Raw genomic sequence first — 25124 nt, forward strand, 5'->3', positions numbered from 1 at the left:
AGGTGTTGAAATGTCCATGTAAAATCGCTAATGCTAATGAGTAGCATGTATATGGCATATCCAATGTAAATTAGCATCAAGCTAGCGCATTTTGAAAAGTAGAGCCTTACTTCTGGACACTTTCCAATCGGACATAACATAACATAAATTACAACATAACAGAAGCGGTCCAATACAAATAAATGCGCCTCTTCGCCCACCAAGTGCTTGAGTTTCTGCCAAGTCTGCAACCGGAAGTGACACCTCGTGCAACAAAGGTATTGAAATATGCTACCTTTTTGATTTTGAATTTGGTCGGTGCCTTTAAAAGTACCAAATTTGTAATCCATGCCTGTCATTGAGTGTAACTTTAAAAGTATCATATTATACAAAGGTGATATTTTATTATTTTGTCACTAGAGGCTGTTTATGAGCACCAAACGTGATTTGAAAAATCTATAATCTCCCTCGCTCGAACTCTTCATGACAGAAAATCGAAAATCTTCTACCGTCCCATGTATTTTAAAAAAGAAAAGAAAAACAGGCTTCGCTACCCATCTTAATAAAGCTCAGTTAACTATTTGTCAGTTCGCTGAAGATTTTTTTTCCTGCAGTGACATGATGTTGCTGTTAAAATGTGAGTGTTATGTAACTAAGCATGTCGCTAACTAGAGATGGGTACCGAATCCAGTACTTTTTTTTGGCACCAACCTAACCCAATATTGTTGTTCGGGTGGAAATCGGAAGAAATTCGGGAGAATGGTTGCCCCGGGAGATTTTCGGGAGGGGCACTGAAGTTCGGGAGTCTCCCGGGAAAATCGGGAGGGTTGGCAAGTATGCTAATCACATCTAATAAACTAATAATAACTTCCATCCATCCATCCATCCATTTTCTACCGCTTATTCCCTTCGGGGTCGCGGGGGGCGCTGGAGCCTATCTCTGCTACAATCGGGTGGAAGGCGGGGTACACCCTGGACAAGTCTCTACCTCATCGCAGGGCCAACACAGATAAGACAGACAACATTCACACTCACATTCACACACTAGGGCCAATTTAGTGTTGCCAATCAACCTATCCCCAGGTGCATGTCTTTGGAGGTGGGAGGAAGCCGTAGTACCCGGAGGAAACCCACGCAGTCACGGGGAGAACATGCAAACTCCACACAGAAAGATCCCGAGGCCGGGATTGAACTCACGACTACTCAAGACCTGCGTATTGTGAGGCAGACGCACTAACCCCTCTTCCACCGTCCTGCCCTAATAATAATAATAATAATTTAATTTTTTTTTTAATATTTGTCTTTTTTTTTTTTTTTTAACAATAATTTAAAAAATGAATAAAAATGACAAATATAAAAAAAAGGAAAAAAAGAAAACATATCTATATATACAATTATGTGTGTTCATTTTTTATTTTTTTGTAACTATTATTTTATTACTTGGCTGAATTATATTGGTTTGATGATATCAGTGTACGCTTTTATTACAGAGTGATCTTTGAATACCTGCAGCACTCCTCTGACCAAAATTGGCACGCACGCACAACACACACATTAGCATATACATGAAAGAGCAGAAGCAATCACTATGCTAATGCAGCGTCGCACACGTGCAGTTCATGGCACCGCAAGAGTCCAGAGAGGCCAAAGTCGTTGACAAAAAAAGAAAAACAGTGTAAACAACTCACTACTTGGCGCTGTATATTAATGGCCTTCTATTTTTGGACAATGCACACACTTGTTTTATCCACCTGCTTACACTAGGCGGGTGGAGTTCAGCCTTAAATTAGGCCTTAATGGGGGTACTATCATGCTCATTTCAGGGGCTTAAAATGATTTGGATGCAGTGGGGCACTATAGTAAGATTACTTTTCATAAAATACACCATTATTAGATCAGCAAACAGTAAATTGGTTATTGGTTATAATAAGATGACAATTGCAGAATCTGGCCTCAAAAAAATTAGACGTCTTATATAAGTCTTATAATGAAGGCAACACATGATCGTAGCCTACTATACAAATTTGGAAAACATTAGTCAAATGTAGGCTTCACATAGGGGGAATAACTCCTGGAAATGACTGGCTTAGAATGGCCAAAGGTATAAATGTGTGTGTCCAAGTTAAAGGAAACGACAGGCTGGGTAACGTTTGCTGTGGTCTGGAACAACATGGCACACAAACAACTATCAGAAATGCAGCCAATATTACATACAGATAATGTGTCATGAGGCAAATTTAATTAAATATACAGAGGACATAGGTAAAGGAGCTCAATTATACCTACAAACGAGGCATAATGACATACATACAGCTAGCCTAAATAGCATGCTAGTGTCAATGAGCTTGCAGTCATGCAGTGACCAAATATGCCTGATTAGCACTCCAGCCAAGTCAATAACATCAACAAGGCTCACTTTTGTGCATTCACGCACAGCTTAAAACGTTTGGTGGACAAAATGAGACAAAGGAGTCGTCGCATAAAACACGCCTTTCCGTGGCAGCGTCGGAGAAAGTTGTACATGTAAACAAACTACGGTGAGTTCAAAGACCGCTGAATTTAGTAGGAAAAAATCAGCATGCGCCAAATACTCTCATCAGTGAAGCATGTATAACATAGACAGTGAGGTTTCTAACAATTAGGAAGCTTTGTGTCTTGCTTGTCCTCCTACAGAAACCATATTAAAACAAAAAATATATTTTTCCCCTTCATATTTTTCCATTTTCACATATTTTTGTTATGTAAAATGTCGGGTTTGCTGCGGACACTTGAGCCCCGTTGCTAGATACCTTCACAAACCTATTTCACCGACACAATGTTTTTGTTTTATATGGTGCCGAGTATGCACAGCAGAAAACAGCGCAGGTATAGCTACACCAGATTGTCAGAATAATTGTATCTAAGTTATCACAAAACTTTGTGTTTCAATGAGTTCCCGGCGAGCAGACAAAAGCTGTCTTTGATCTTACCAATCAAAAGGCTTGTAAAACTCCACTGTGTAGGTTGGGAAGCGACATGAAGGTGTTGGTTTCTTTGATGTATTGTAATCCACAGGTGAATTACATTTTTTTATATAGCGCTTTTTCTCAAGTGACTCAAAGCACTTTACATAGGCAGATTTTGTCTTGACCCGAGATCTACAAAGCGAAGAGGAAGCAGGGCCTGACCCCCCTCCAGGCACCTTTTCTTTGAACTGTTTTGTGACCGAGGGCAACGCCTGTTTACGACATTTTCTTTGAACCGACCTTTTCTTTTAACTGTTTTATAACCAAAGGCGATGGTTGTTTATGACCCCCGTCCCTTTAGAAACAGCTGTTGCCATGTAATCAGGGAAAGTCCAAATAAAAGAGGAGGCGTACAATCTTTCGTCAGAGCGTGGTGGGACACTGTACAAGGGTACAGGTGTATGCGCTCTCCTCATTGATTCTCCAAATTGAATTCTGTCTCTGTTTGATTCCTTGCTTCTTTGTCTGTTTAATAGATGTCATCAGTGTTTGAACCGGACACAGATACATTTAATTTAATTTAAAAACTCTTTTTTTCAGTTGAAACAGAAATGTTGATCATTTTAATAAACTACATGCAAAAAAAAAAAGGCATGGAAATTTCTCTTTTTTGTATCGAAAATATATCGAACCGTGACAATAAAATATTGAATCGAACCGTGAATTTTGTGCAACGTTGCACCCGTAATATACATACATATACATATATACTACATATGTAGTGTGGGGGACCCCTGCCTTACAGTGTGAAAAACTGAAATATATATTTAATTCATATATATTCCGATTATTGTGTTACTTATGTTTAACAGAAGTACAATTCACGATGATTTGAAGTTTCTCTGCTGACCCTTTAAAGATGTCCGCCTGACCTAGACACCACAAAAGGATAGGGAGGCAGAAAAAGAAATGGAGCAAATTGGAAAATTTGGCTTCTCTCTGCCTCGTAAAGAAACTGCTCCAGCCGTTCACTACTCGCCGGGTTTTTTTCCACTGTGGAAAACTTCCACGGCCGTCTGCGTGACAATGCTGGTCCAGACCAACAAAGTGTGACTCAGCTGTAACCAACATGCATGTAAGCGGTCCAAGTAGGGTCACAATAAAGTATGTGCGTGCATGTATGTTTCTGTTCTGTGCGCAAGACGAGGGTGTAGTGTCGTGTTTTCTCCCCGCTCTGCAGCTGAGTATGTGGACTTTGGTCCAAACAAACCTCTGGTGTACGACGTTGAAGCCAAGGAGTTTAAAAGCAGTGCCTCGCTTGTCATTTGCTCAAAGAAGACATAAAAAGTCTAATTCCAGCACATATGGCTCACAAAGTGGCCCTCGCTGGGTTGAAAGCGGAGCACTTTTCGGACTGTGTGGTTCTTACAAGATGATGTAATGGCAAAAAAAAAAAAAAAAGGTGCCTTCTTAAAAAGGCACACCTACATGTGTGCTGGGGACACAGTGGGACACTTGTATTGGCAAAGTCAGCGGTTGGCAAGGAGAATTACTCAACCCTTCACTGTACTTATGTACCGTTTAGTGCTGGGGTGTCCAAAGAGCTCTCATTTTGGTCTCAGAGGCTTGTTTTTATTGGCTTGCTGAATATTCTAAAAATAAAATAACCCATTGGCATTGAGATACAGTTTATTATTGGTTATTGCACCAATTTACTGTATTTTTCGGATAATAAGGCTCATTAAAGAGGTCATATTTTGATTTTTTTTTCTTACATTTAAAATACTTCCTTGTGGTCTACATAACATGTAATGGTGGTTCTTTGGTCAAAATGTTGCATAGATTGTAGGGATGTCCGATAATGGCTTTTTTGCCGATATCCCATATTCCGATATTGTCCAACTCTTAATTACCGATTCCGATATCAACCGATACCGATATATACAGTCGTGGAATTAACACATTATTATGCCTAATTTTGTTGTGATGCCCCGCTGGATGCATTAAACAATGTAACAAGGTTTTCCAAAATAAATCAACTCAAGTTATGGAAAAAAAATGCCAACATGGCACTGCCATATTTATTATTGAAGTCACAAAGTGCATTATTTTTTTTAACATGCCTCAAAACAGCAGCTTGGAATTTGGGACATGATCTCCCTGAGAGAGCATGAGGAGGTTGGTGGGGGCATTAGGGGTAGCGGGGGGTGTATATTGTAGCGTCCCGTAAGAGTTAGTGCTGCACGGGGTTCTGGGTAGTTGTTCTGTTGTGTTTATGTTGTGTTACGGTGCGGATGTTCTCCCGAAATGTGTTTGTCATTCTTGTTTGGTGTGGGTTCACAGCGTGGCGCATATTTGTAACAGTGTTAAAGTTGTTTATACGGCCACCCTCAGTGTGACCTGTATGGCTGTTGACCAAGTATGCATTGCATTCACTTGTGTGTGTGAAAAGACGTAGATATTATGTGATTGGGCCGGCACGCAAAGGCAGTGCCTTTAAGGCACGCCCCCAATATTGTTGTCTGGGTGGAAATCGGGAGAAATTCGGGAGAATCGTTGCCCCGGGAGATTTTCGGGAGGGGCACTGAAATTCGGGAGTCTCCCGGGAAAATCGGGAGGGTTGGCAAGTATGACTGGGAGACGCAACTGCTCTGTACTCCTCCCTAAGTCCGTGTACCACTCCGTACAGCGGCGTTTTAAAAAGTCATACATTTTACTTTTTGAAACCGATACCGATAATTTCCAATATTACATTTTTAAAGCATTTATCGGCCGATAATATCGTCAGTCTAGCTTATTGACTATGGCGTGGACTACAATGGCTGATGCGCACACATTTTTGGGACTTATGCAGATCCCAAATACACATCAGCAAGTACAAATACGTAAGAAAAGTTGTTTTTGCATAATAGTGCAAAACAAAACACCAGATAATATCTCCGAATAGGTGCCATTTTGGGGTCCTTATAGACACATCATAATAATACTCGTACATTGAAGCACAGTACGTCTGACTACGGTAGCCGTAATCAATCAATCAATCAATCAATGTTTATTTATATAGCCCTAAATCACAAGTGTCTCAAAGGGCTGCACAAGCCACAACGACATCCTCGGTATAGCCCACATAAGGGCAAGGAAAAACTCACCCCAGTGGGACGTCGATGTGAATGACTATGAGAAACCTTGGAGAGGACCGCATATGTGGGTAACCCCCCCCCCCCCTTTAGGGAGACCAAATACAATGGATGTCGAGTGGGTCTAACATAATATTGTGAGAGTCCAGTCCATAGTGGATCCAGCATAACAGTAAGAGTCCAGTCCACAGTGGTAATACTCCGACAATCCGTTATGCAGTGCAGCTTTGCAGCTTACCAAAGTCGTATTAAAACATTTTGACAGATTTTTCAGCGCCGTGTGTAATGTTCTATATTCTCAACAAATTACCAAAGTATTGGGCTTGCTTGCTAACCAGTACTTGCTAGCATCATTTTCTGAATAACAGGCATCAACCTGCAGTCCACACATACAGTATCTCTTATGTGTGACTGGTCACACTCATCATTACACCATGTAAATTATCCCCTCAACTCCCCCCAAAATGGATTAACTCGCTGGAATAAAAAAGACAATATAACATGCATCCATAAATGTGGACACATGTGAAAAAGTGCAATATATTTATCTGTACAGTAATCTATTTATTTATTTATATATATTTATATATATTTATTTATTTTATATATATTTATATATTTTTTATATATATTTATTTATTTATATATGCACCTTATTGCTTTTTTATCCTGCACTACCATGAGCTTATGTAACGAAATTTCGTTCTTATCTGTGCTGTAAAGTTCAAATTTGAATGACAATAAAAAGGAAGTCTAAGTCTAAGTCTAAGTCTGTATCACATAAAATTGATTCGAGGTGAATGAATCCTTACATTAGGCGCACCGGGTTATAAGGCGCACTGTCTATTTTTGAGATAAAGAAAGTATTTTAAGTGCGCCTTATAGTTGTTCTAATCAATTGTCAAACATCCTGTCTAATGCTGGTTGACCTCCAATTTGTTTGTATTTTAACTAAAACTGCAAAACACTCTAGCTTTGAGAAACAACGTTTGCATGGTTAAACTGGTATATATTATTTTTTAAATATAGTGTAGTTTTTGCACACCTGGAGGTAAGAAAGACGCAAAACAAAGGTGGATATGACAAAGTGTACCGGTAGATTTGTCCTGACTAGGGACAATATGAAAATGTATCTTGGTTACCGTGACCAAAATGATGACATATATTGTTGAAATATGCTAAAAAAGTACTTATAGACACACAACATTCTTTTTGAACAAGTAATTTTTTTTAAATTCCTAAAAAAAAAGTTCTAAAAGCGAACTAAAAGCCACTACCACAAATCACGGACTATTTGTCGCTACTTTTTTCCTATGCTTTAAACTCTGCGGCTAATAAAACGGTTGGGCTATTTTATGGAATTTTCTTTGCCGACTACCATAATGCAAATAGTTAAAAAAAAATAAAATTAAAATAAATAAAAAATAAAGACTTTGAAAATGTGTGTTATTGTTTGTGCTATGGTGCCATTTTTGAACGAGTTCACTCACTACAGGTGCTGCATTGCCCTTCTGTTTTTACTGAGCTTTTAACCGGAAGTACAATTTGCGGTTCTGTCCTCGAGCCGTCCATTGCGTTTCTACTCGAAAGGATTCCTCATTCTTCACTCCAAGCAACGTTTGTAAGTTTTACAATATAACTAAAACAATGTTTGCTTACTAAACCGTCCCTTGTGTAATGCCTGTAGGAGTGTTTTCATGCATATTTGTACGTGCTATGTAATGTAATGACGCTCGTGTGTTTATATACAAGCCACACCCACAAAGTTTTAGAAAATTGTTATATATTTTCCATATTTTAGCCGCACCTGACTACAAGCCGCATCTATATATGTTGTAAAATAAGTTATTTACACAAAGATTTTGTAATGGTTTATTTACATACTTTAATTGTTTCCAAAACTGTGCCTGTAACACGGCAGTAAAACGGCTGATCGTACAAAACAGAAGTCATCCTCATGGACCCACTAGCTGGGGAAGCTAGCTCTCCAATCAGCTAAACTGCCTCAATAACTCCACGGTGACGTTTTGGTAAAATTTACTGAGGAATTTGTGCAACTGAAACAATACAAAAAGAATGCCATTGTAAGTTAATAATATTAACACAGAAACTTGTATTAGCCTATTAAAGCTTGATTACGCTACGTTAGCACATACAAATATGCCTAAAAACACTCCTACATACACCACACATGGGACGGTTCAGTAGTAAGAATTGTTTTAGTTACATTGTAAAACTTACAAACGTTGCTTGGAGTGATGAATGAAGAATTCATACAAGTAGTTCCGCTATGGACGAATAGAAGACAAAACAGCACTTTTACTTTTGGTTCAAAGCTTCAAAGGAATTCACATTCACCCTGCAACACCTGCAGTTAGCAAACTCGTCCAAAAGGTGGCGCCATAGCACAAACAATAACACACCATTTCAGTGTCTTTGCATGTGTTTAATGAAAACTATTTGCTTTTAACTTTAACTTTATGGGCGTCAGCGAAGAAAAATCAGATGCCTTCTGACATGTAGTCTCAGGAGGGAACCTGATGTCTTGCATGACGTCACATTTTGTTCAAATTCCCACTTTCACAGCCTCTCCTAGGTGGCGCTTTGCTCTACTTTGTCCTGTAATGGGTTGTGTTGCATCCCAAAATACATAAAGTGACCCTAACTTGCGTCTCTAACTCCACCCCCTTGCCCATATGGTTGGCAAAAAGTGACGCTTGGTGTGAACGTCCGTGTCTGCTTACCCCAGCACAATGAGCTCTCCATACTTGACTGGCACTTTGGTGGAGGTGGTGCAAATGTTCTCCTGCTCAGGCGAGTACATCGGGCACGGCTGACGGCGGTCTGGAAGACGGGTGGGATTCAGCAGGGTGCACACCACAGGAAGGGGGGGGGAAAGACGGGGGGAGTCTGGGTGGGAGGACGGAGCTGAACAAGTGGAACACGGGGTGGGAAAGGAGGAAGGGGAAGGGTCAGCTGAGTCTCAGCTCCACCCTCTCATGCTTCACGCGTCAGTCGCTCACGGCGCCACCTCTCCCGCCCTGCAAGGACACAGGAAGAATACACACACAGATTAGCCAATGGTGCGCATGGCAACGAAGCAGCTTTCAAACACAGGTCCAAATGTTCGGTCCAAGTGGAGCATTTTCTCTCTTCAAGGTGTATTTGCGTTCCGGGCAGGACTGGCGCACAACTCGCCTTCCGGAGGGCGTCTCATCGGGAAACAAAGTCTGCACTTGTGTGCGCCAGAGAATGGAACGACTTCACACACTTGAAAATACAATTCCTGTCGAAATTGTGTGTGAATGCCCCCAATTCTGCAGCTAAACTGAAATGCAGAAGGAATGATTCCAAGAATACATTTGAACGTACAGTACAATGTTTTAAAGTAAAATCTTGTCACATCGTCAGAATTTTGAGGACAAAAACACATTTATTTCATTTTGGAATAAGGCTTTCACATAAAAAGTGAGGCCGTGTGAACATAATAGTGAGAGTTTAGTACAGTGGTTCTTAACCTGGGTTCGATCGAACCCTAGGGGTTCGATGAGTCGGGCTCAGGGGTTCGGCGGAGGTCAAGACACACCCGACTCATCGTGTAAATAAAAACTTCTCCCTCTTGGCGTATTTTGGGATATTTGAGTCCTGGGCATGACGTTAAAGTGCATCCGGCAGTGGATGCTCCTCTATGGGGTCTTGAGGCACTAGGACGGGGGTCGGCAACTCGCGGCTCTAGAGCCGCATGCGGCTCTTTAGAGCCGCCCTAGTGGCTCTCTGGAGCTTTTTCAAAAATTTATGAAAAATGGAAAAAGATGAGTGGGGGAAAAAAAAATTTTTTGTGTTAATATGGTTTCTGTAGGAGGACAAACATGACACAAACCTCCCTAATTCTTATAAAGCACACTGTTTATATTAAACATGCTTCACTGATTCGAGTATTTGGCGAGCGCCGTTTTGTCCTACCAATTTTGTCGGTCCTTGAACTCACCGTAGTTTGTTTACATATATAACTTTCTCCGACTTTCTAGGACGTGTTTTATGCCACTTCTTTTTCTGTCTCATTTTGTCCACCAAACGTTTATTGTTGTGCGTGAATGCACAAAGGTGAGTTTTGTTGATGTTATTGACTTGTGTGGAGTGCTAATCGGGCATATTTGGTCACTGCATGACTGCAAGCTAATCGATGCTAACATGCTATTTAGGCTAGCTATATGTACATATTGCATAATTATGCCTCATTTGTAGCTATATTTGTGCTCATTTAGTTTCCTTTAAGTCCTCTTAATTCAATTTATATCTCATGACACACTATCTGTATGTAATATGGCTTTTAATTTTTTGAGGCTCCAGACAGATTTGTTTTTTGTATTTTTTGTCCAATATGGCTCTTTCAACATTTTGGGTTGCCGACCCCTGCACTAGGAGGTTAACCCCTTTACTACTGTTACCCCAGGTGGCCCTTGGCAAAGGCCTAGTACCTGACTTCCCCCTAGCCAGAGATACGGTGAAGACCTCAACGGCGGAGCAGGCGGAAGACGGTAGATTTAAGAACTACTACAACGGCTGCGATGGCGGAAGAAGGCTGCAGCAGAAAAGGGTCCCCAGTCGTCTTGGACTCCATGCCACTGGACCCTGACCCGATTCTGTCAAGGATCGTGTGGTGACTGTCTGTGCACCAGTCTCCCCACGTAAAACAAAGTCACGCACTGGCATCCTCCATAAAGGGATACACCCCTACCAGGAGGATCGTCATACTCATTTGAGTGACCGCCGATGCTGATACTTTATATGCAATATTGACAATGAATTTTAAAGAAATATGTCTAAAAATGTGGTTTTCGTCCTGGTCGTGGAACTGTGGACCAGCTCTATACTCTCGGCAGGGTCCTTGAGGGTGCATGGGAGTTTGCCCAACCAGTCTACATGTGCTTTGTGGACTTGGAGAAGGAATTTGACCGTGTCCCTCGGGAAGTCCTGTGGGGAGTGCTCAGAGAGTATGGAGTATAGGACTGTCTGATTCTGGCGGTCCGCTCCCTGTACGATCAGTGTCAGAGCTTGGTCCGCATTGCCGGCAGTAAGTCGGACACGTTTCCAGTGAGGGTTGGACTCCGCCAAGGCTGCCCTTTGTCACCGATTCTGTTCATAACTTTTATGGACAGAATTTCTAGGCACAGTCAAGGCGTTGAGGGGATCCGGTTTGGTGGCTGCAGGATTAGGTCTCTGCTTTTTGCAGATGATGTGGTCCTGATGGCTTCATCTGACCAGGATCTTCAGCTCTCACTGGATCGGTTCGCAGCCCAGTGTGAAGTGACTGGGATGAGAATCAGCACCTCCAAGTCTGAGTCCATGGTTCTCGCCCGGAAAAGGGTGGAATGCCATCTTTGGTTTGGGAAGGAGACCCTGAATCAAGTGGAGGAGTCCAAGTACCTCGGAGTCTTGTTCACGAGTGAGGGAAGAGTGGATTGAGATCGACAGGCCGATCGGTGCGGCGTCTTCAGTAATGCGGACGTTGTAACGATCCGTTGTGGTGAAGAAGGAGCTGAGCTGGAAGGCAAAGCTCTCAATTTACCGGTCGATCTACGTTCCCATCCTCACCTATGATCATGAGCTTTGGGTTATGACCGAAAGGACAAGATCACGGGCGAAAGCGGCCGAAATGAGTTTCCTCCGCCGGGTGGCGGGGCTCTCCCTTAGAGATAGGGTGAGAAGCTCTGCCATCCGGGGGGAGCTCAAAGTAAAGCCGCTGCTCCTCCACATCGAGAGGAGCCGATGAGGTGGTTCGGGCATCTGGTCAGGATGCCACCTGAACGCCTCCCTAGGGAGGTGTTTAGGGCATGTCCGACCGGTAGGAGGCCACGGGAAGACCCAGGACACGTTGGGAAGACTATGTCGTCCAGCTGGGCTGGGAACGCCTCGGGATCCCCCGGGAAGAGCTGGACAAAGTGGCTGGGGAGAGGAAAGTCTGGACTTCCCTGTTTAGGCTGCTTCTCCCGCGACCCGACCTCAGATAAGCGTAAGAAGATGGATGGATGTCTAAAAATCGGAAAACAAATTCCAATCCGCAGAAAATTTTAATGGAGTTCTTGCACTTTTCAAACAAACTGCGCATGGTAAGAGTGTTCCACAGTTCAATGATGACTCAAGTTTGACCCCCATAAGTCGGATTGACTTGAAATTTTGCACAAAGCTCAGTGCATTCTAAAACGACTTGACGTTTGAAGCAATCTACAAGAAATTTGCTGCACACCTTTAGGGTACCGCCAAGCACATGTCTGAGGAATATAAACAAGATGGGCTGAAAAACATGCACCCATCCATGCGTCATAGAAGCGATCGACAGCCTCGCAACTGAAGACTCCCCTTCCCGCCGTGTGTCAACGTTGTGGTAACAAGAGATCTATATTTGGTGTATCGCATCAGTACAGTTGTGAGCTATAAATAGATGAATCACACGTCGCAGGAGGCGAGGGAGGAGGTGAGGAATCAACCTCGGGTTCAACACGTTCACTCCAGCCCAGCGCTTGATGATATATTTCAATCTTCCACTTCCACAATCCGCTCTCCCACTCGTAACCTCCTCCAGAGCTCTAAAAACAACAAAAAAAACCCTCAGTGCGTCGGACGGCGGTACGTCATATTCCGCTCTGCATCACCAGATAGACGAGAACTCCGCGAGGAAATGGTTTTCCATACGGACTGTATGAGCACCGTTCCTCATGATGTGGCTTCTGGAAAGATTTGGAGGTGTTTGATGGTTGAGGACAAACAGGAAGCGGCCCGGGCAGATGTGACCGCTTTGCCCCGACTGCTCCGTGAAAGTAACACTGCTGCGTCTGCACACATGATTCTCACTTCTGCAAAGAACACTGTCAGTGGAACTTGTTTATTTCGACATCAGGGGTTCTTAACCTCGTTGAACTCAGGGCCCGACTTTTCCACCACAGACTGTTGACATACGAACAAGCCGACATTCGCGCTCACAATGTAAAAATCATTGAGGGAAGGAGACAATATTAACTTTTTCGCTGATGTTTCATATTCATTAGAGATGTCCGATAATGGCTTTTCTGCCGATATCCGATATTCCGATATTGTCCAACTCTTACTTACCGATTCCGATATCAACCGATACCGATATATACAGTCGTGGAATTAACACATTATTATGCCTAATTTTGTTGTGATGCCCCGCTGGATGCATTAAACAATGTAACTTTACCATGAATTGATTAACGTGGACCCCGACTTAAACAAGTTGAAAAACTTATTGGGGTGTTACCATTTAGTGGTCAATTGTACGGAATATGTACTGTACAGTGCAATCTACTAATACAAGTTTCAATCAATCAATCAAAAACAAGGTTTTCCAAAATAAGAGAACAACTTCAACTCCAGTTATTGGAAAAAATGCCAACATGGCACTGCCATATTTATTATTGAAGTCACAAAGTGCATTATTTTTTTAAACATGCCTCAAAACAGCAGCTTGGAATTTGGGACATGCTCTCCCTGAGATAATCCTAATACCCACTACAACTATGGGAAATACTATAATTTGACTTTCACAAAGTGCATTATTTATTTTTTATTTTTTTAAACATGCCTCAAAACAACATCTACAAAAACAATGAAGGCACACAGCTTCAGTCCAGAGTATACTAGAGCATACTTGCCAACCTTGAGACCTCCGAATTCAGGGGGTGTTACGGTGCGGATGTTCTCCCGAAATGTGTTTGTCATTCTTGTTTGGTGTGGGTTCACAGTGTAGCGCATATTTGTAACAGTGTTAAAGTTGTTTATACGGCCACCCTCAGTGTGACCTGTGTGGCTGTTGATCAAGTTCACTTATGTGTGTGTAAAAGCCGCATATATTATGTGACTGGGCCGGCACGCTGTTTGTATGGAGGAAAGGCGGACGTGACGACAGGTTGTAGAGGATGCTAAAGGCAGTGCCTTTAAGGCATCCATCCATCTTCCTCCGCTTATCCGAGGTCGGGTCGCGGGGGCAGCAGCCTAAGCAGGGAAGCCCAGAATTCCCTCTCCCCAGCCACTTCGTCCAGCTCTTCCTGTGGGACCCCGAGGCGTTCCCAGGCCAGCCGGGAGACATAGTCTTCCCAACGTGTCCTGGGTCTTCCCCGCGGCCTCCTACCGGTCGGACGTGCCCTAAACACCTCCCTAGGGAGGCGTTCAGGTGGCATCCTGACCAGATGCCCGAACCACCTCATCTGGCTCCTCTCGATGTGGAGGAGCAGCGGCTTTACTTTGAGCTCCCCCCGGATGGCAGAGGAAACTCATTTCGGCCGCTTGTACCCGTGATCTTGTCCTTTCGGTCATAACCCAAAGCTCATGACCATAGGTGAGGATGGGAACGTAGATCGACCGGTAAATTGAGAGCTTTGCCTTCCGGCTCAGCTCCTTCTTCACCACAACGGATCGATACAGCGTCCGCATTACTGAAGACGCCGCACCGATCCGCCTGTCGATCTCACGATCCACTCTTCCCTCACTCGTGAACAAGACTCCGAGGTACTTGAACTCTTCCACTTGGGGCAAGATCTCCTCCCCAACCCGGAGATGGCACTCCACCCTTTTGTTGAACGACTGAAGCTCTACATAAAACAAGAATGGGAAAGAATTCCACTTTCAAAGCTTCAACAATTCGTTTCCTCAGTTCCCAATTAACACAGTTTATTGAGTGTTGTTAAAAGAAAAGGTGATGTAACACAGTGGTGAACATGCCCTTTCCCAACTACTTTGGCACGTGTTGCAGCCATGAAATTCTAAGTTAATTATTATTTGCAAAAAAAAATAAAGTTTATGGGATTGAACATCAAATATCTTGTCTTTGTAGTGCATTCAATTGAATATGGGTTGAAAAGGATTTGCAAATCATTGTATTCCGTTTATATTTACATCGAACATAATTTCCCAACTCATATGGAAACGGGGTTTGTATCAGCAGTTTTACAGACACCATTTGGAAACAGTTATGTAAATTAACATTTAGAAAATATTTCTGTGTAAAACACTCACTTCACAACGTGTATATCTGCGGCTAAAATATGGGGAAAAAAATATTTCTCCTAAATTTAGTAGGGTGGTGCGCTCTTTAGTCCAAAAAATATGGTACTTTCAAGTGACCCGTATTCAATACCACATTATCCCTACGCTAACCTGCATCCACAAAGTGGGTAAACAACGACAAACGTAAAGAAATATTTAAATATGCAAAATGTCACTGAGAAGGAGCAAGGCAATCTGCTAAAATACTATGTTAGGTATATGAGTGTGAACTGTGTGTAAGTGTGAGAATGCGTGTGCGTGTGTGTGTGTGTGTGTATCCGGCTTTTCGCACACCCTTGACTTGACCTCCTTGTGACACGCAGCTCGTGGTGGCGGCGTGCCAAGGGCTGCCTAGCGACAGACACACACAGTCATACAACAATAGACGGCCTAGGAACTGGCTTGGAGACTCTGCAGGCCGAGGTCAGCGCGCCGATGACAGCCACTCGACACCCGCCAAGGCAACGTCCAACCACGCGGCGACACCTGCCCGCTGGCAATTTCTGCACATCAAACTTTCCCCATTCGCCTTTTTCTGGGGCGCATCTAATCAAAATATTTTCACATACCAATGCGAAACTATCAGAATAAAACATCCACATCTTATCTTTATGTTGTAGCAAACACTCCCCCGGAAGGCATCCTCCAGTTGTTTATGAGGCAACACACGTGAGCAATATAGCTGAAAACTGTATCACAATTAATATAAATAATTATTGATATTTTTATGACCTATGAAAAATAAGGACCAGGAGAAATATACATTAAAAACAAACATTTTAATTTCAAGTGTAACTTATAACCTCTGATTTTAATGCCCTCAGCTATCAAGGCAGAAAATAAATGTCACCACAAGGATGGAAAATACTCAATGAAAACAAGATTTAAAATCACATTGAACACTTAACAATAAGCTCTTAAATAGAAGGTGTAAAAATATATAAGGAGTATGTCAAAAAAGTGTAAGAAAATAGTGCAAAGTGTGAAAATATAAACATAAAGAAACCGGAGAAGATCTATTTTCTGCAGGTTTAGTGGCAGGAAGTTTCAGCTGTGCTCTAAAGGGTGAGCGCGGTGTGGTATTACCGATCTGACTACGATCCGTTTTAAAAAAAACAAAAAAAAACAGCCCTACTGTCCAGGTGACACTTTCTGTTTTATCCACAATTTCTCTTTTTGAGACAACAAGATGGTGCAACCAAATTTAATTGTTGATACTGTTACCTGATTGGCTGTTGGCGTGTCACTCCCACTGATCAGTGATCACTTCCTGCCTTTGTTCATGCAACCAAACTTGGTTCGCAACTTTCGAATTCCTTCCGACGAGAAAGAAAGAAAAAAAAAAGTTATCCAACTAATTTTTTATTGACACAGATTACGTGTCTATCGCGATATATAGTACAGGCCAAAAGTTTGGACACACCTTCTCATTTCAACGGGTTTTCTTTATTTTCATGACTATTTACATCGTAGATTGTCACTGAAGGCATCAAAACTATGACATCTGTGAAGTGGGAAACCTTTCAGATGACTACCTCTTAAAGCTCATTGAGAGAATGCCAAGAGTTTGCAGAGCAGCAATCAGAGCAAAAAGTGGCTATTTTGAAGAAACTAGAGTATAAAATATTATTTCTAGCGATGTCCGATAATATCGGACTACTGATATTATCGGCCGATAAATGCTTTAAAATGTAATATCGGAAATGATCGGTATCGGTTTCAAAAAGTAAAATTTATGACTTTTTTTTTTGCTGTACGGAGTGGTACACGGACGTAGGGAGAAGTACAGAGCGCCATAAACCTTAAAGGCACTGCCTTTGCCTGCCGGCCCAATCACATAGTATCTATGGCTTTTCACACACACTAGTGAATGCAATTCATACTTGGTCAACAGCCATACAGGTCACACTGAGGGTGGCCGTATAAACAACTTTAACACTGTTACAAATATGCGCCACACTGTGAACCCACACCAAACAAGAATGACAAACACATTTCGGGAGAACATCCGCACCGTAACACAACATAAACACAACAGAACAAATACCCAGAACCCCTTGCAGCACTAACTCTTCGGGGATGCTACAATATAAACCCCCAGCTACCCCTAACGCCCCCACCAACCCCGCCCACCTCAACCTCCTCATGCTCTCTCAGGGAGAGCTTGTCCCAAATTCCAAGCTGCTGTTTTGAGGCATGTTAAAAAAAATTATGCACTTTGTGACTTCAATAATAAATATGGCAGTGCCATGTTGGCATTTTTTTCCATAACTTGAGTTGATATATTTTGGAAAACCTTGTTACATTGTTTAATGCATCAAGCGGGGCATCACGACAAAATTAGGCATAATAATATGTTAATTCCACGACTGTGTATATCGGTATCGGTTGATATCGGAATCGGTAATTAAGAGCTGGACAATATCGGAATATCGGCAAAAAAGCCATTATCGGACATCTCTAATTATTTCACCTTTTTTTGTTAAAGTACATAACTCCACATGTGTTCATTCATAGTATTGATGCCTTCAGTGACAATATATATATATATATATATATATATATATATATATATATATATATATATATATATATATATATATATATATATATATATTGGCCCAGCCCTATTATGCACCATCAAAGTTAATAACAGTGAATCTATGAGGAGAAAAAATGGCATAACTATTTTGGACCATGTTGACGTGCGGTTTTGATGCAAGTAAGGCAGCGTTCTATTGGCCACAATGGATCAGAAGGCAGAACTAGCCGATCAACTTCCAGCTATAAAGTGTATTTTTGATGTTTTTCTTTCATTACTTCGGCTGATCTCCTTCTGTCGGCTTTGTTGTTTTTTGCGAAAGAAGACTCATGTGTCAGCACGACCGCTGAGCTGCGAGGAGATAATCAATACCAGGTCACACACTTTGTGTTCATGCGTGTCAAAAGAGATGAAACAAAAGCGAGAGTGAACAGCAAACAACCTCGTCATCCGTCTTGAAGGTCACTCCTTTCACCACATCCTCAAACACTCAGAGGCTTTCAGCCATTTGGCACCTTTTATGTTTCTCTTGATGGTCTTCCCGGCGAAGACCTCCAGTAGTCACAAAACAACAGGTCACATGTTCTTCACTTTTGCAGCCGCGGCGTTCTTCAAAAAAAACGACATCCGCCCGCGGCTTTTCATCTTTGCGGGCCACGCGACAAAGATCTGCTTGTGAGACGATGCCTGCTGCGTTGATTCATCTGAAGCAGTGCTTTGAGGAGAGTCACATTTCAACCACGAGGCTTTGGTTGCCGACACCTGTTCTAAATCTAAACCGTCACCAAAGTGCTGAAATAAGTCACCCGTTGAAGGTAAAAACAATGTCAGAGTCTGAGGTTAATTTGGCCAGCATGACAGGAATAATTGGGCGGCATAGCTCGCTTGGTAGAGTGGCCGTGCCAGCAACTTGAGGGTTCCAGGTTCGATCCCCGCTTCTGCCACCCTAGTCACTGCCGTTGTGTCCTTGGGCAAGACACTTTACCCACCTGCTCCCAGTGCCACCCACACTGGTTTAAATGTACCTTAGATATTGGGTTTCACTATGTAAAGCGCGTTGAGTCACTAGAGAAAAGTGCTATATAAATATAATTCACTTCAATTAAGATTTTTTATTCGAATGTTATTCGATTTTTTTTCGCAGCCCTATAAATTAGTCCTCTAAAATCACACAAAACGAGTGTACTTTGATTTTGTAACATATACATATACACTAGAGATGCGCGGATAGGCAATTATTTCATCCGCAACCGCATCACAAAAGTCGTCAACCATCCGCCATCCACCCGAACTAACATTTAATCAAAACCGCACCCGCCCGCCATCCGCCACCCGCCCGTTGTTATATATCTAATATAGACGATGCAAGGCATTAGTGAGGTTATAAAGCTTTTGCCTGTTAAAGAAAGGAGACTGATCCAATGTAGCAGAGACATTCAATGAGTGCCACGCTGTCACGGCCCAGACGCACACCAGTGCGCAATCATCTGGGAGCCGCGCTGAGCGCACCTCCAAGCGCACTCGCGCCACTCAAACTGCTGCAGGCAGCTGCGTTCACACATGCATCTGTAAGCCTTGTTTTAACATCCTGTGGCACTCTTCTGGGATCACGGCGGACGAAACTGCTCATGCTCAGGGTGTTTGTGGAGGTTCGGAGTTTTGCACAAATGTGATGCACCATGTTAGATGTCCCGGTTTTGTGACTGTCGTAGACATAAACAGCGTCGCAGCTCTTGCAAATCACGTAGCCAGCATTACTATCATCCTGATTTACAACCTCATAAAAACCAGTCCACGCTGAACTTTTCTGGCCTTTTTTCCCCCTGGTCTTTAGTATTCCCTTTTTTAGTTTGTCGCGTACCACGTTTGCTGCCGGCGTTGCCATCTCTTTTTTTTTTCTTCTTCTGTTGTGGCGTGCTGCAGCTAGGTGCCTGCTCGTTTTTCGTATGTGGGTAACAACATTTAACTATGTATATATATTTCCGAATTGGTTTAACTGCCACCCGCCTGAATCTATTTAAAATCAAATTTTTTTTTATTTCAACCGCCCAACCCGACCCGCGGATAAAATCAAATTTTTTTTTATTTCAACCGCCCGACCCGCGGATAATCCGCGGACTCCGCGGTTGTGTCCGCAAACCGCGCATTTCTAATATACACTTATATACACTGTAAAAAAAAAAAAAAACAGTTGAGAAAATGCAAATTTTCAAGGCAACATAATGCAACAAGATTTTTGCGTTTTCTCAACTTTTGACTACCGTATTTTCCGCACTTTTAGCCGCACCTAAAAACCACAAATTTACTCAAAAGCTGACAGTGCGGCTTTTAACCCGGTGCGCTTTATATATGGATTAATATTACGATTAATTTTCATAAAGTTTCGATCTCGCAACTTCGGTAAACAGCCGCCATCTTTTTTCCCGGTAGAACAGGAAGCGCTTCTTCTTCTACGCAAGCAACCGCCAAGGTAAGCACCCGCCCCCATAGAACAGGAAGCGCTTCTTCTTCTACTGTAAGCAACCACCCGCCCGCGTAGAAGCAGAAAAAGCGCGCGGATATACCGTACGTTTCATTTCCTTTGTGTGTTTACATCTGTAAAGACCACAAAATGGCTCCTACTAAGCGTCAGGGATCCGGTTCATGAAAAGACGCAATCTCTCCATCCGCACACGGATTACTATTTCACAGCAACTGATATTCCTGTGAACCGCACTGTGGATATATAACGGGAGCACGTACGGTGAATATTCGCACCACAGGGAATGAGAAGTCATCCTTCACTGTGGTTCTAGCTTGCCATGCTAATGGCCAGAAACTTCCACCCATGGTGATATTCAAAAGGAAGACCTTGCCAAAAGAGACCTTTCCAGCCGGCGTCATCATAAAAGCTAACTCGAAGGGATGGATGAAGAAAAGATGAGCGAGTGGTTAAGGTAAGTTTAAGTTTACGCGAAGAGGCCGGGTGGCTTTTTTCACGCAGCTCTGTCCATGTTGATATACGTATGTTTGTGATTGCACATTTGCGTACATTTTGGGAGTGAACAGAGTTGTTAGAACGCTGGTTTTTAATATATTATTAAAGTTTGACTGACCTATCTGACTGTTTTTTTGACATCCCTTTAGCGCAGTTAGATGCGGCTTACAACACCGGGCGGCTTATAGGTGGACAAAGTTTTGAAATATGCCGTTCATTGAAGGCGCGGCTTTTAACCCAGGGCGCCTTATGGTGCGGAAAATACGGTACTATTGTTGACTTAACTAAGATTTACAAGTTGAGATAAGAGTTATGTCAACTCGGATCTTCTTGTTCGCCCTTACCTATCTCCACTCATCGCCGTTTACGCCAACAGGAGTATTTATTAAATGTAAAACAATGTTGGATGTTTAATCGTCCATTTATACGAAAAGTTTTGATTATTCTCTATAAAATGTGTTTTGTGTTAATATTTGTAGTGTCTGGAACAGATTAATTGGACTTACTTTTTAATATGGTGAAATAATTATTTGGTGAACAAGAAGATCCGAGTTGACATAACTCTTATCTCAACTTGTAAATCTTAGTTAAGTCAACAATAGTAGTCAAAAGTTGAGAAGACGCAAAAATCTTGTCGCATCATGTTGTCTTGAAAATTTGCGTTTTCTCAACTTTTTTTCTTTTCAGTGTGCATATACAAATATATATGTACCGTGTTTTCCGGACCATAGGGCGCACCGGATTATAAGGCGCACTGCCGGTGGGCGGGTCTAGTCAGGTTTTTTTTTCCATACAAAAGGTGCACCGGATTATAGGGCGCATTAAAGGAGTCATATTATTATCTCACTCTTTCTTGTCTCTCCTTCTCACAGAGACATAAAACAAGCGCACCTTCTTATATACGTCACCAGTGTTGGGTTAGTTACTGAAAACCAGTAACTAGTTACAGTTACTATATTTAGTATAGTTTATTATTCTTCGGTCAATGGTCAACAAAATAAACAAACAGTTGTACATTCATGGATTGAAAAAGAAAATCAAAAGTAACTCAGTTACTAACTCAGTTACTTACACCAAAAAGTAATGAGTTACTGTGAAAAGTAACTTTTTCTTTTTTAAGGCTCCTATTAATGCACTTTTAGCCTTCATTTCAGTACTGTTATTACACTGGAGAATAATACAATCTGTTGATCAACTTGACATGCATTTGCATCACTAAACTCAGAAAGCAATGTGGTCTACATACAACACACAAAGACAAAGATATGTTTCAAAGGGCCAATTTATTTCAGGCCAGAACAAATTGACAAAACTATTTTAAATAGCTGCAACATAATGGCACTTTAACTTTAAGTAGATAGGATCTTTGATCCAAGACACAACTTACATTTAACTAAAATGTTATTTTCTTTGTGCTCGACAAAAGAAAAGTATTGAGAATGTCTCCATGTTAAGAAACTCGACTTCTGGCTTCACCATGATGTCTTGTTAGTTGTTATGGGAGTAGCGTATGTGTGTCTGTGTGGCCCTTTAAGATATGACAGCATGTGAGGTGAGTGACGTCAGTGAGTGAGTAGGGCGAGAGAGGTGAGGTACCGGCGACAGTGAGTGCGTGCAGGTGCTCTAGCTTGGTGGATGGCTGTATCCAATAAAGTCACAAAGTTGCAACAAACCGCCGGCCTCCTCATTTACCCTCAGCTGTAAAGACCCACTTCCGGGTAAAGTGAAGGTTGTTAGCCCCGAAGTACATAGGCCCTGGAGAAACGTCTCCCCTACTAATGTCCCTCCCCCCCACACACAAAGCACGCCTCTTCTCTGCACGCCTCTTCTTTTCCTTGTGACACAGAAGGAAGACACCGCAGCGCTGCAATAAAACACACTCGGATCTTCTGTTTCTAGCCGATACAACATAAAAAATTACGTAAAATAACGCAGTAACACATCATGTAGTAACGGTAACTGAATATAAAAAATAACGCGTTAGATTACTAGTTACCGCCGAAACTAACGGCGTTAGTCCCAACACTGTACGTCACATACTGTCACGCATGCAACGTCACACGCTCTCGCGGAGCAGAGAGGTAGCGGCATGGGTAACGTTAGCTGTGGTGCTAACGCTGCGGTGCGAGTGGTAATACGAGAGAAAGAAGGTGCGAATCTGGTAACAAATGAAGGAATAATTAATTCCCAAGAAAACCAGCACGGGGTCCATCGTATGGCGGTGGTTTGGCTTCAAGCGGGAAGATGTTGAACAAGTATGCGGCAAAAGCGTTGCTACAAATAGTAGCACCACTACTAATTTGTAGCATTATTTGAAAAGCAGTGGTTCTCAACCTTTTTTCAACGATGTACCCCCTGGGAACATTTTTTTAATTCAAGTACCCCCTAATCAGAGCAAAGCATTTTTGATTGAAAAAACAGATAAAAAAGTAAAATACAGCACTATGTCATCAGTTTCTGATCTATTCAATTGTATAACAGTACAAAATATTGCTCATTTGTAGTGGTCTTTCTTGAACAATTTGGAAAAAAATATATAAAAATAACAAAAAACTTGTTGAAAAATAAACAAGTGATTCAATTATGAATAAAGATTTCTACACATAGAAGTAATCATCAACTTAAAGTGCCCTCTTTGGGGATTGTAATAGAGATCCATCTGGATTCATGAACTTAATTCTAAACATTTCTTCACAAAAAAAGAAATCTTTAACATCAATATTTATGGAACATGTCCACAAAAAAAATCTAGCTGTCAACACTGAATATTGCATTGTTGCATTTCTTTTCACAGTTCTTTTTGACAGACATTTTAGTGAGAAACCTGAGCTTGTGCTTCACTGAGTTTATGAACTTACATTCATATTTTGTTGAAGTATTATTCAATAAATTTATTTATAAAGGATTTTTGAATTGTTGCTATTTTTAGAATATTTAAAAAAAATCTCACGTACCCCTTGGCATACCTTCAAGTACCCCCAGGGGTACGCGTACCCCCATTTGAGAACCACTGCGCTAGAGAATGAGGAGTGCTTGAAACTCCGCATGTCAACATCTCCGTTCGGTGCCACACCAACAAAATGCCCAACCATTTCCACATCAACATCGTACGAAAAAAAAATAGTCAACAACAGAAGGAGATAACGTCCGCAGGAACCTACCACATAGTCAGGACATACACTATTTGATTTCCTATTATGCAGCTAATTTTTATTTGACAGTTATTGAAATATCTTGTGTGACATCATGCACAAAAGTGCACTTATTTGTTTTAAACTATTGTAGTGGCGTTCTGTACAAAAAGTTCACTTTAATTTAGTGTTGTTTTGATATGTCATCTTAGTGACATCATGCACAAAAGTGCACTAATAGCTTGTTTTAAAATGTCTCTGACAATCTTGCACTTTCTGTTTTGGAAATTACATAAATGCTTTTGCCACTGCTTAATAACTGTTTAATAAATACAGTTTTGGTCAATTGACTTACCGTATTTTTCGGACTATGAGTCGCAGTTTTTTTCATAGTTTGGCCAGGGGTGCGACTTATACTCAGGAGCGACTTATGTGTGAAATTATTAACACATTACCGTAAAATATCAAATAATATTATTTAGCTCATTCACATAAGAGACTAGACGTATAAGATTTCATGGGATTTAGCGATTAGGAGTGACAGATTGTTTGGTAAACGTATAGCATGTTCTATATGTTATAGTTATTTGAATGACTCTTACCATAATATGTTACGTTAACATACCAGGCACGTTCTCAGTTGGTTATTTATGCGTCATATAACGTACACTTATTCAGCCTGTTGTTCACTATTCTTTATTTATTTTAAATTGCCTTTCAAATGTCTATTCTTGGTGTTGGGTTTTATCAAATAAATTTCCCCAAAAAATGCGACTTATATATGTTTTTTTCCTTCTTTATTATGCATTTTCGGCCGGTGCGACTTATACTCCGGTGCGACTTATACTCCGAAAAATACGGTAGTTGTGGTTTCCCTCTCTGCATGAAAGTTTAAAATGAGCATATATTAATGCAATATGAACAAGAATGTTTTAATGTAGACACATAGAATCATCATACTGCTGTGATTATATGTATCAAGTGTTCTTTCAAGGCTAAGGCAAAATATCGAGATATATGTCGTGTATCACGTGACATGGCCTAAAAATATTGAGATATTAATAAAAGGCCATGTTGCCCAGCCCTAGTACACAATGCTTTTTGTTCACAGCACTAACAAGAGTCAGATAAGTGGCTCATAATATCGAGCGTAAACATGCGTCAGGTGATCCACTTGACGCTGTGACCTGCACATGTGTAACAAAAGCTTCCTTTGTCCCGCACCGAGAGGAATTCCGTGCACCCTTCGGCCCGTGTCCTGTTTTGAAAGCTGCTTAAGTCTTTCAAAGCCTCGAGGCGCCTTCAAGGAAAAGGAGAGGCTAATCACTGCTGCTGTTAAAACCTCCAGCA

At 41.7% G+C, this 25124-nt stretch overlaps 1 protein-coding gene across 1 annotated transcript in view; it reads right to left on the reverse strand.

Moving 5' to 3' along the window:
* The window catches only part of peli1b (pellino E3 ubiquitin protein ligase 1b), a 72915-nt gene that overhangs the window by 17315 nt on the left and 30476 nt on the right, over window positions 1-25124 (reverse strand). Inside the window, exon 2 of the mRNA XM_061966393.1 lies at window positions 8806-9102. Coding sequence (XP_061822377.1) covers window positions 8806-8885 — 80 coding nt within the window. The 5' untranslated portion in view covers window positions 8886-9102. The remainder of the gene's footprint in view (window positions 1-8805; window positions 9103-25124) is intronic.

Source organism: Nerophis lumbriciformis, linkage group LG02, assembly GCF_033978685.3.
Source record: "Nerophis lumbriciformis linkage group LG02, RoL_Nlum_v2.1, whole genome shotgun sequence".
NCBI lineage: Eukaryota > Metazoa > Chordata > Actinopteri > Syngnathiformes > Syngnathidae > Nerophis > Nerophis lumbriciformis.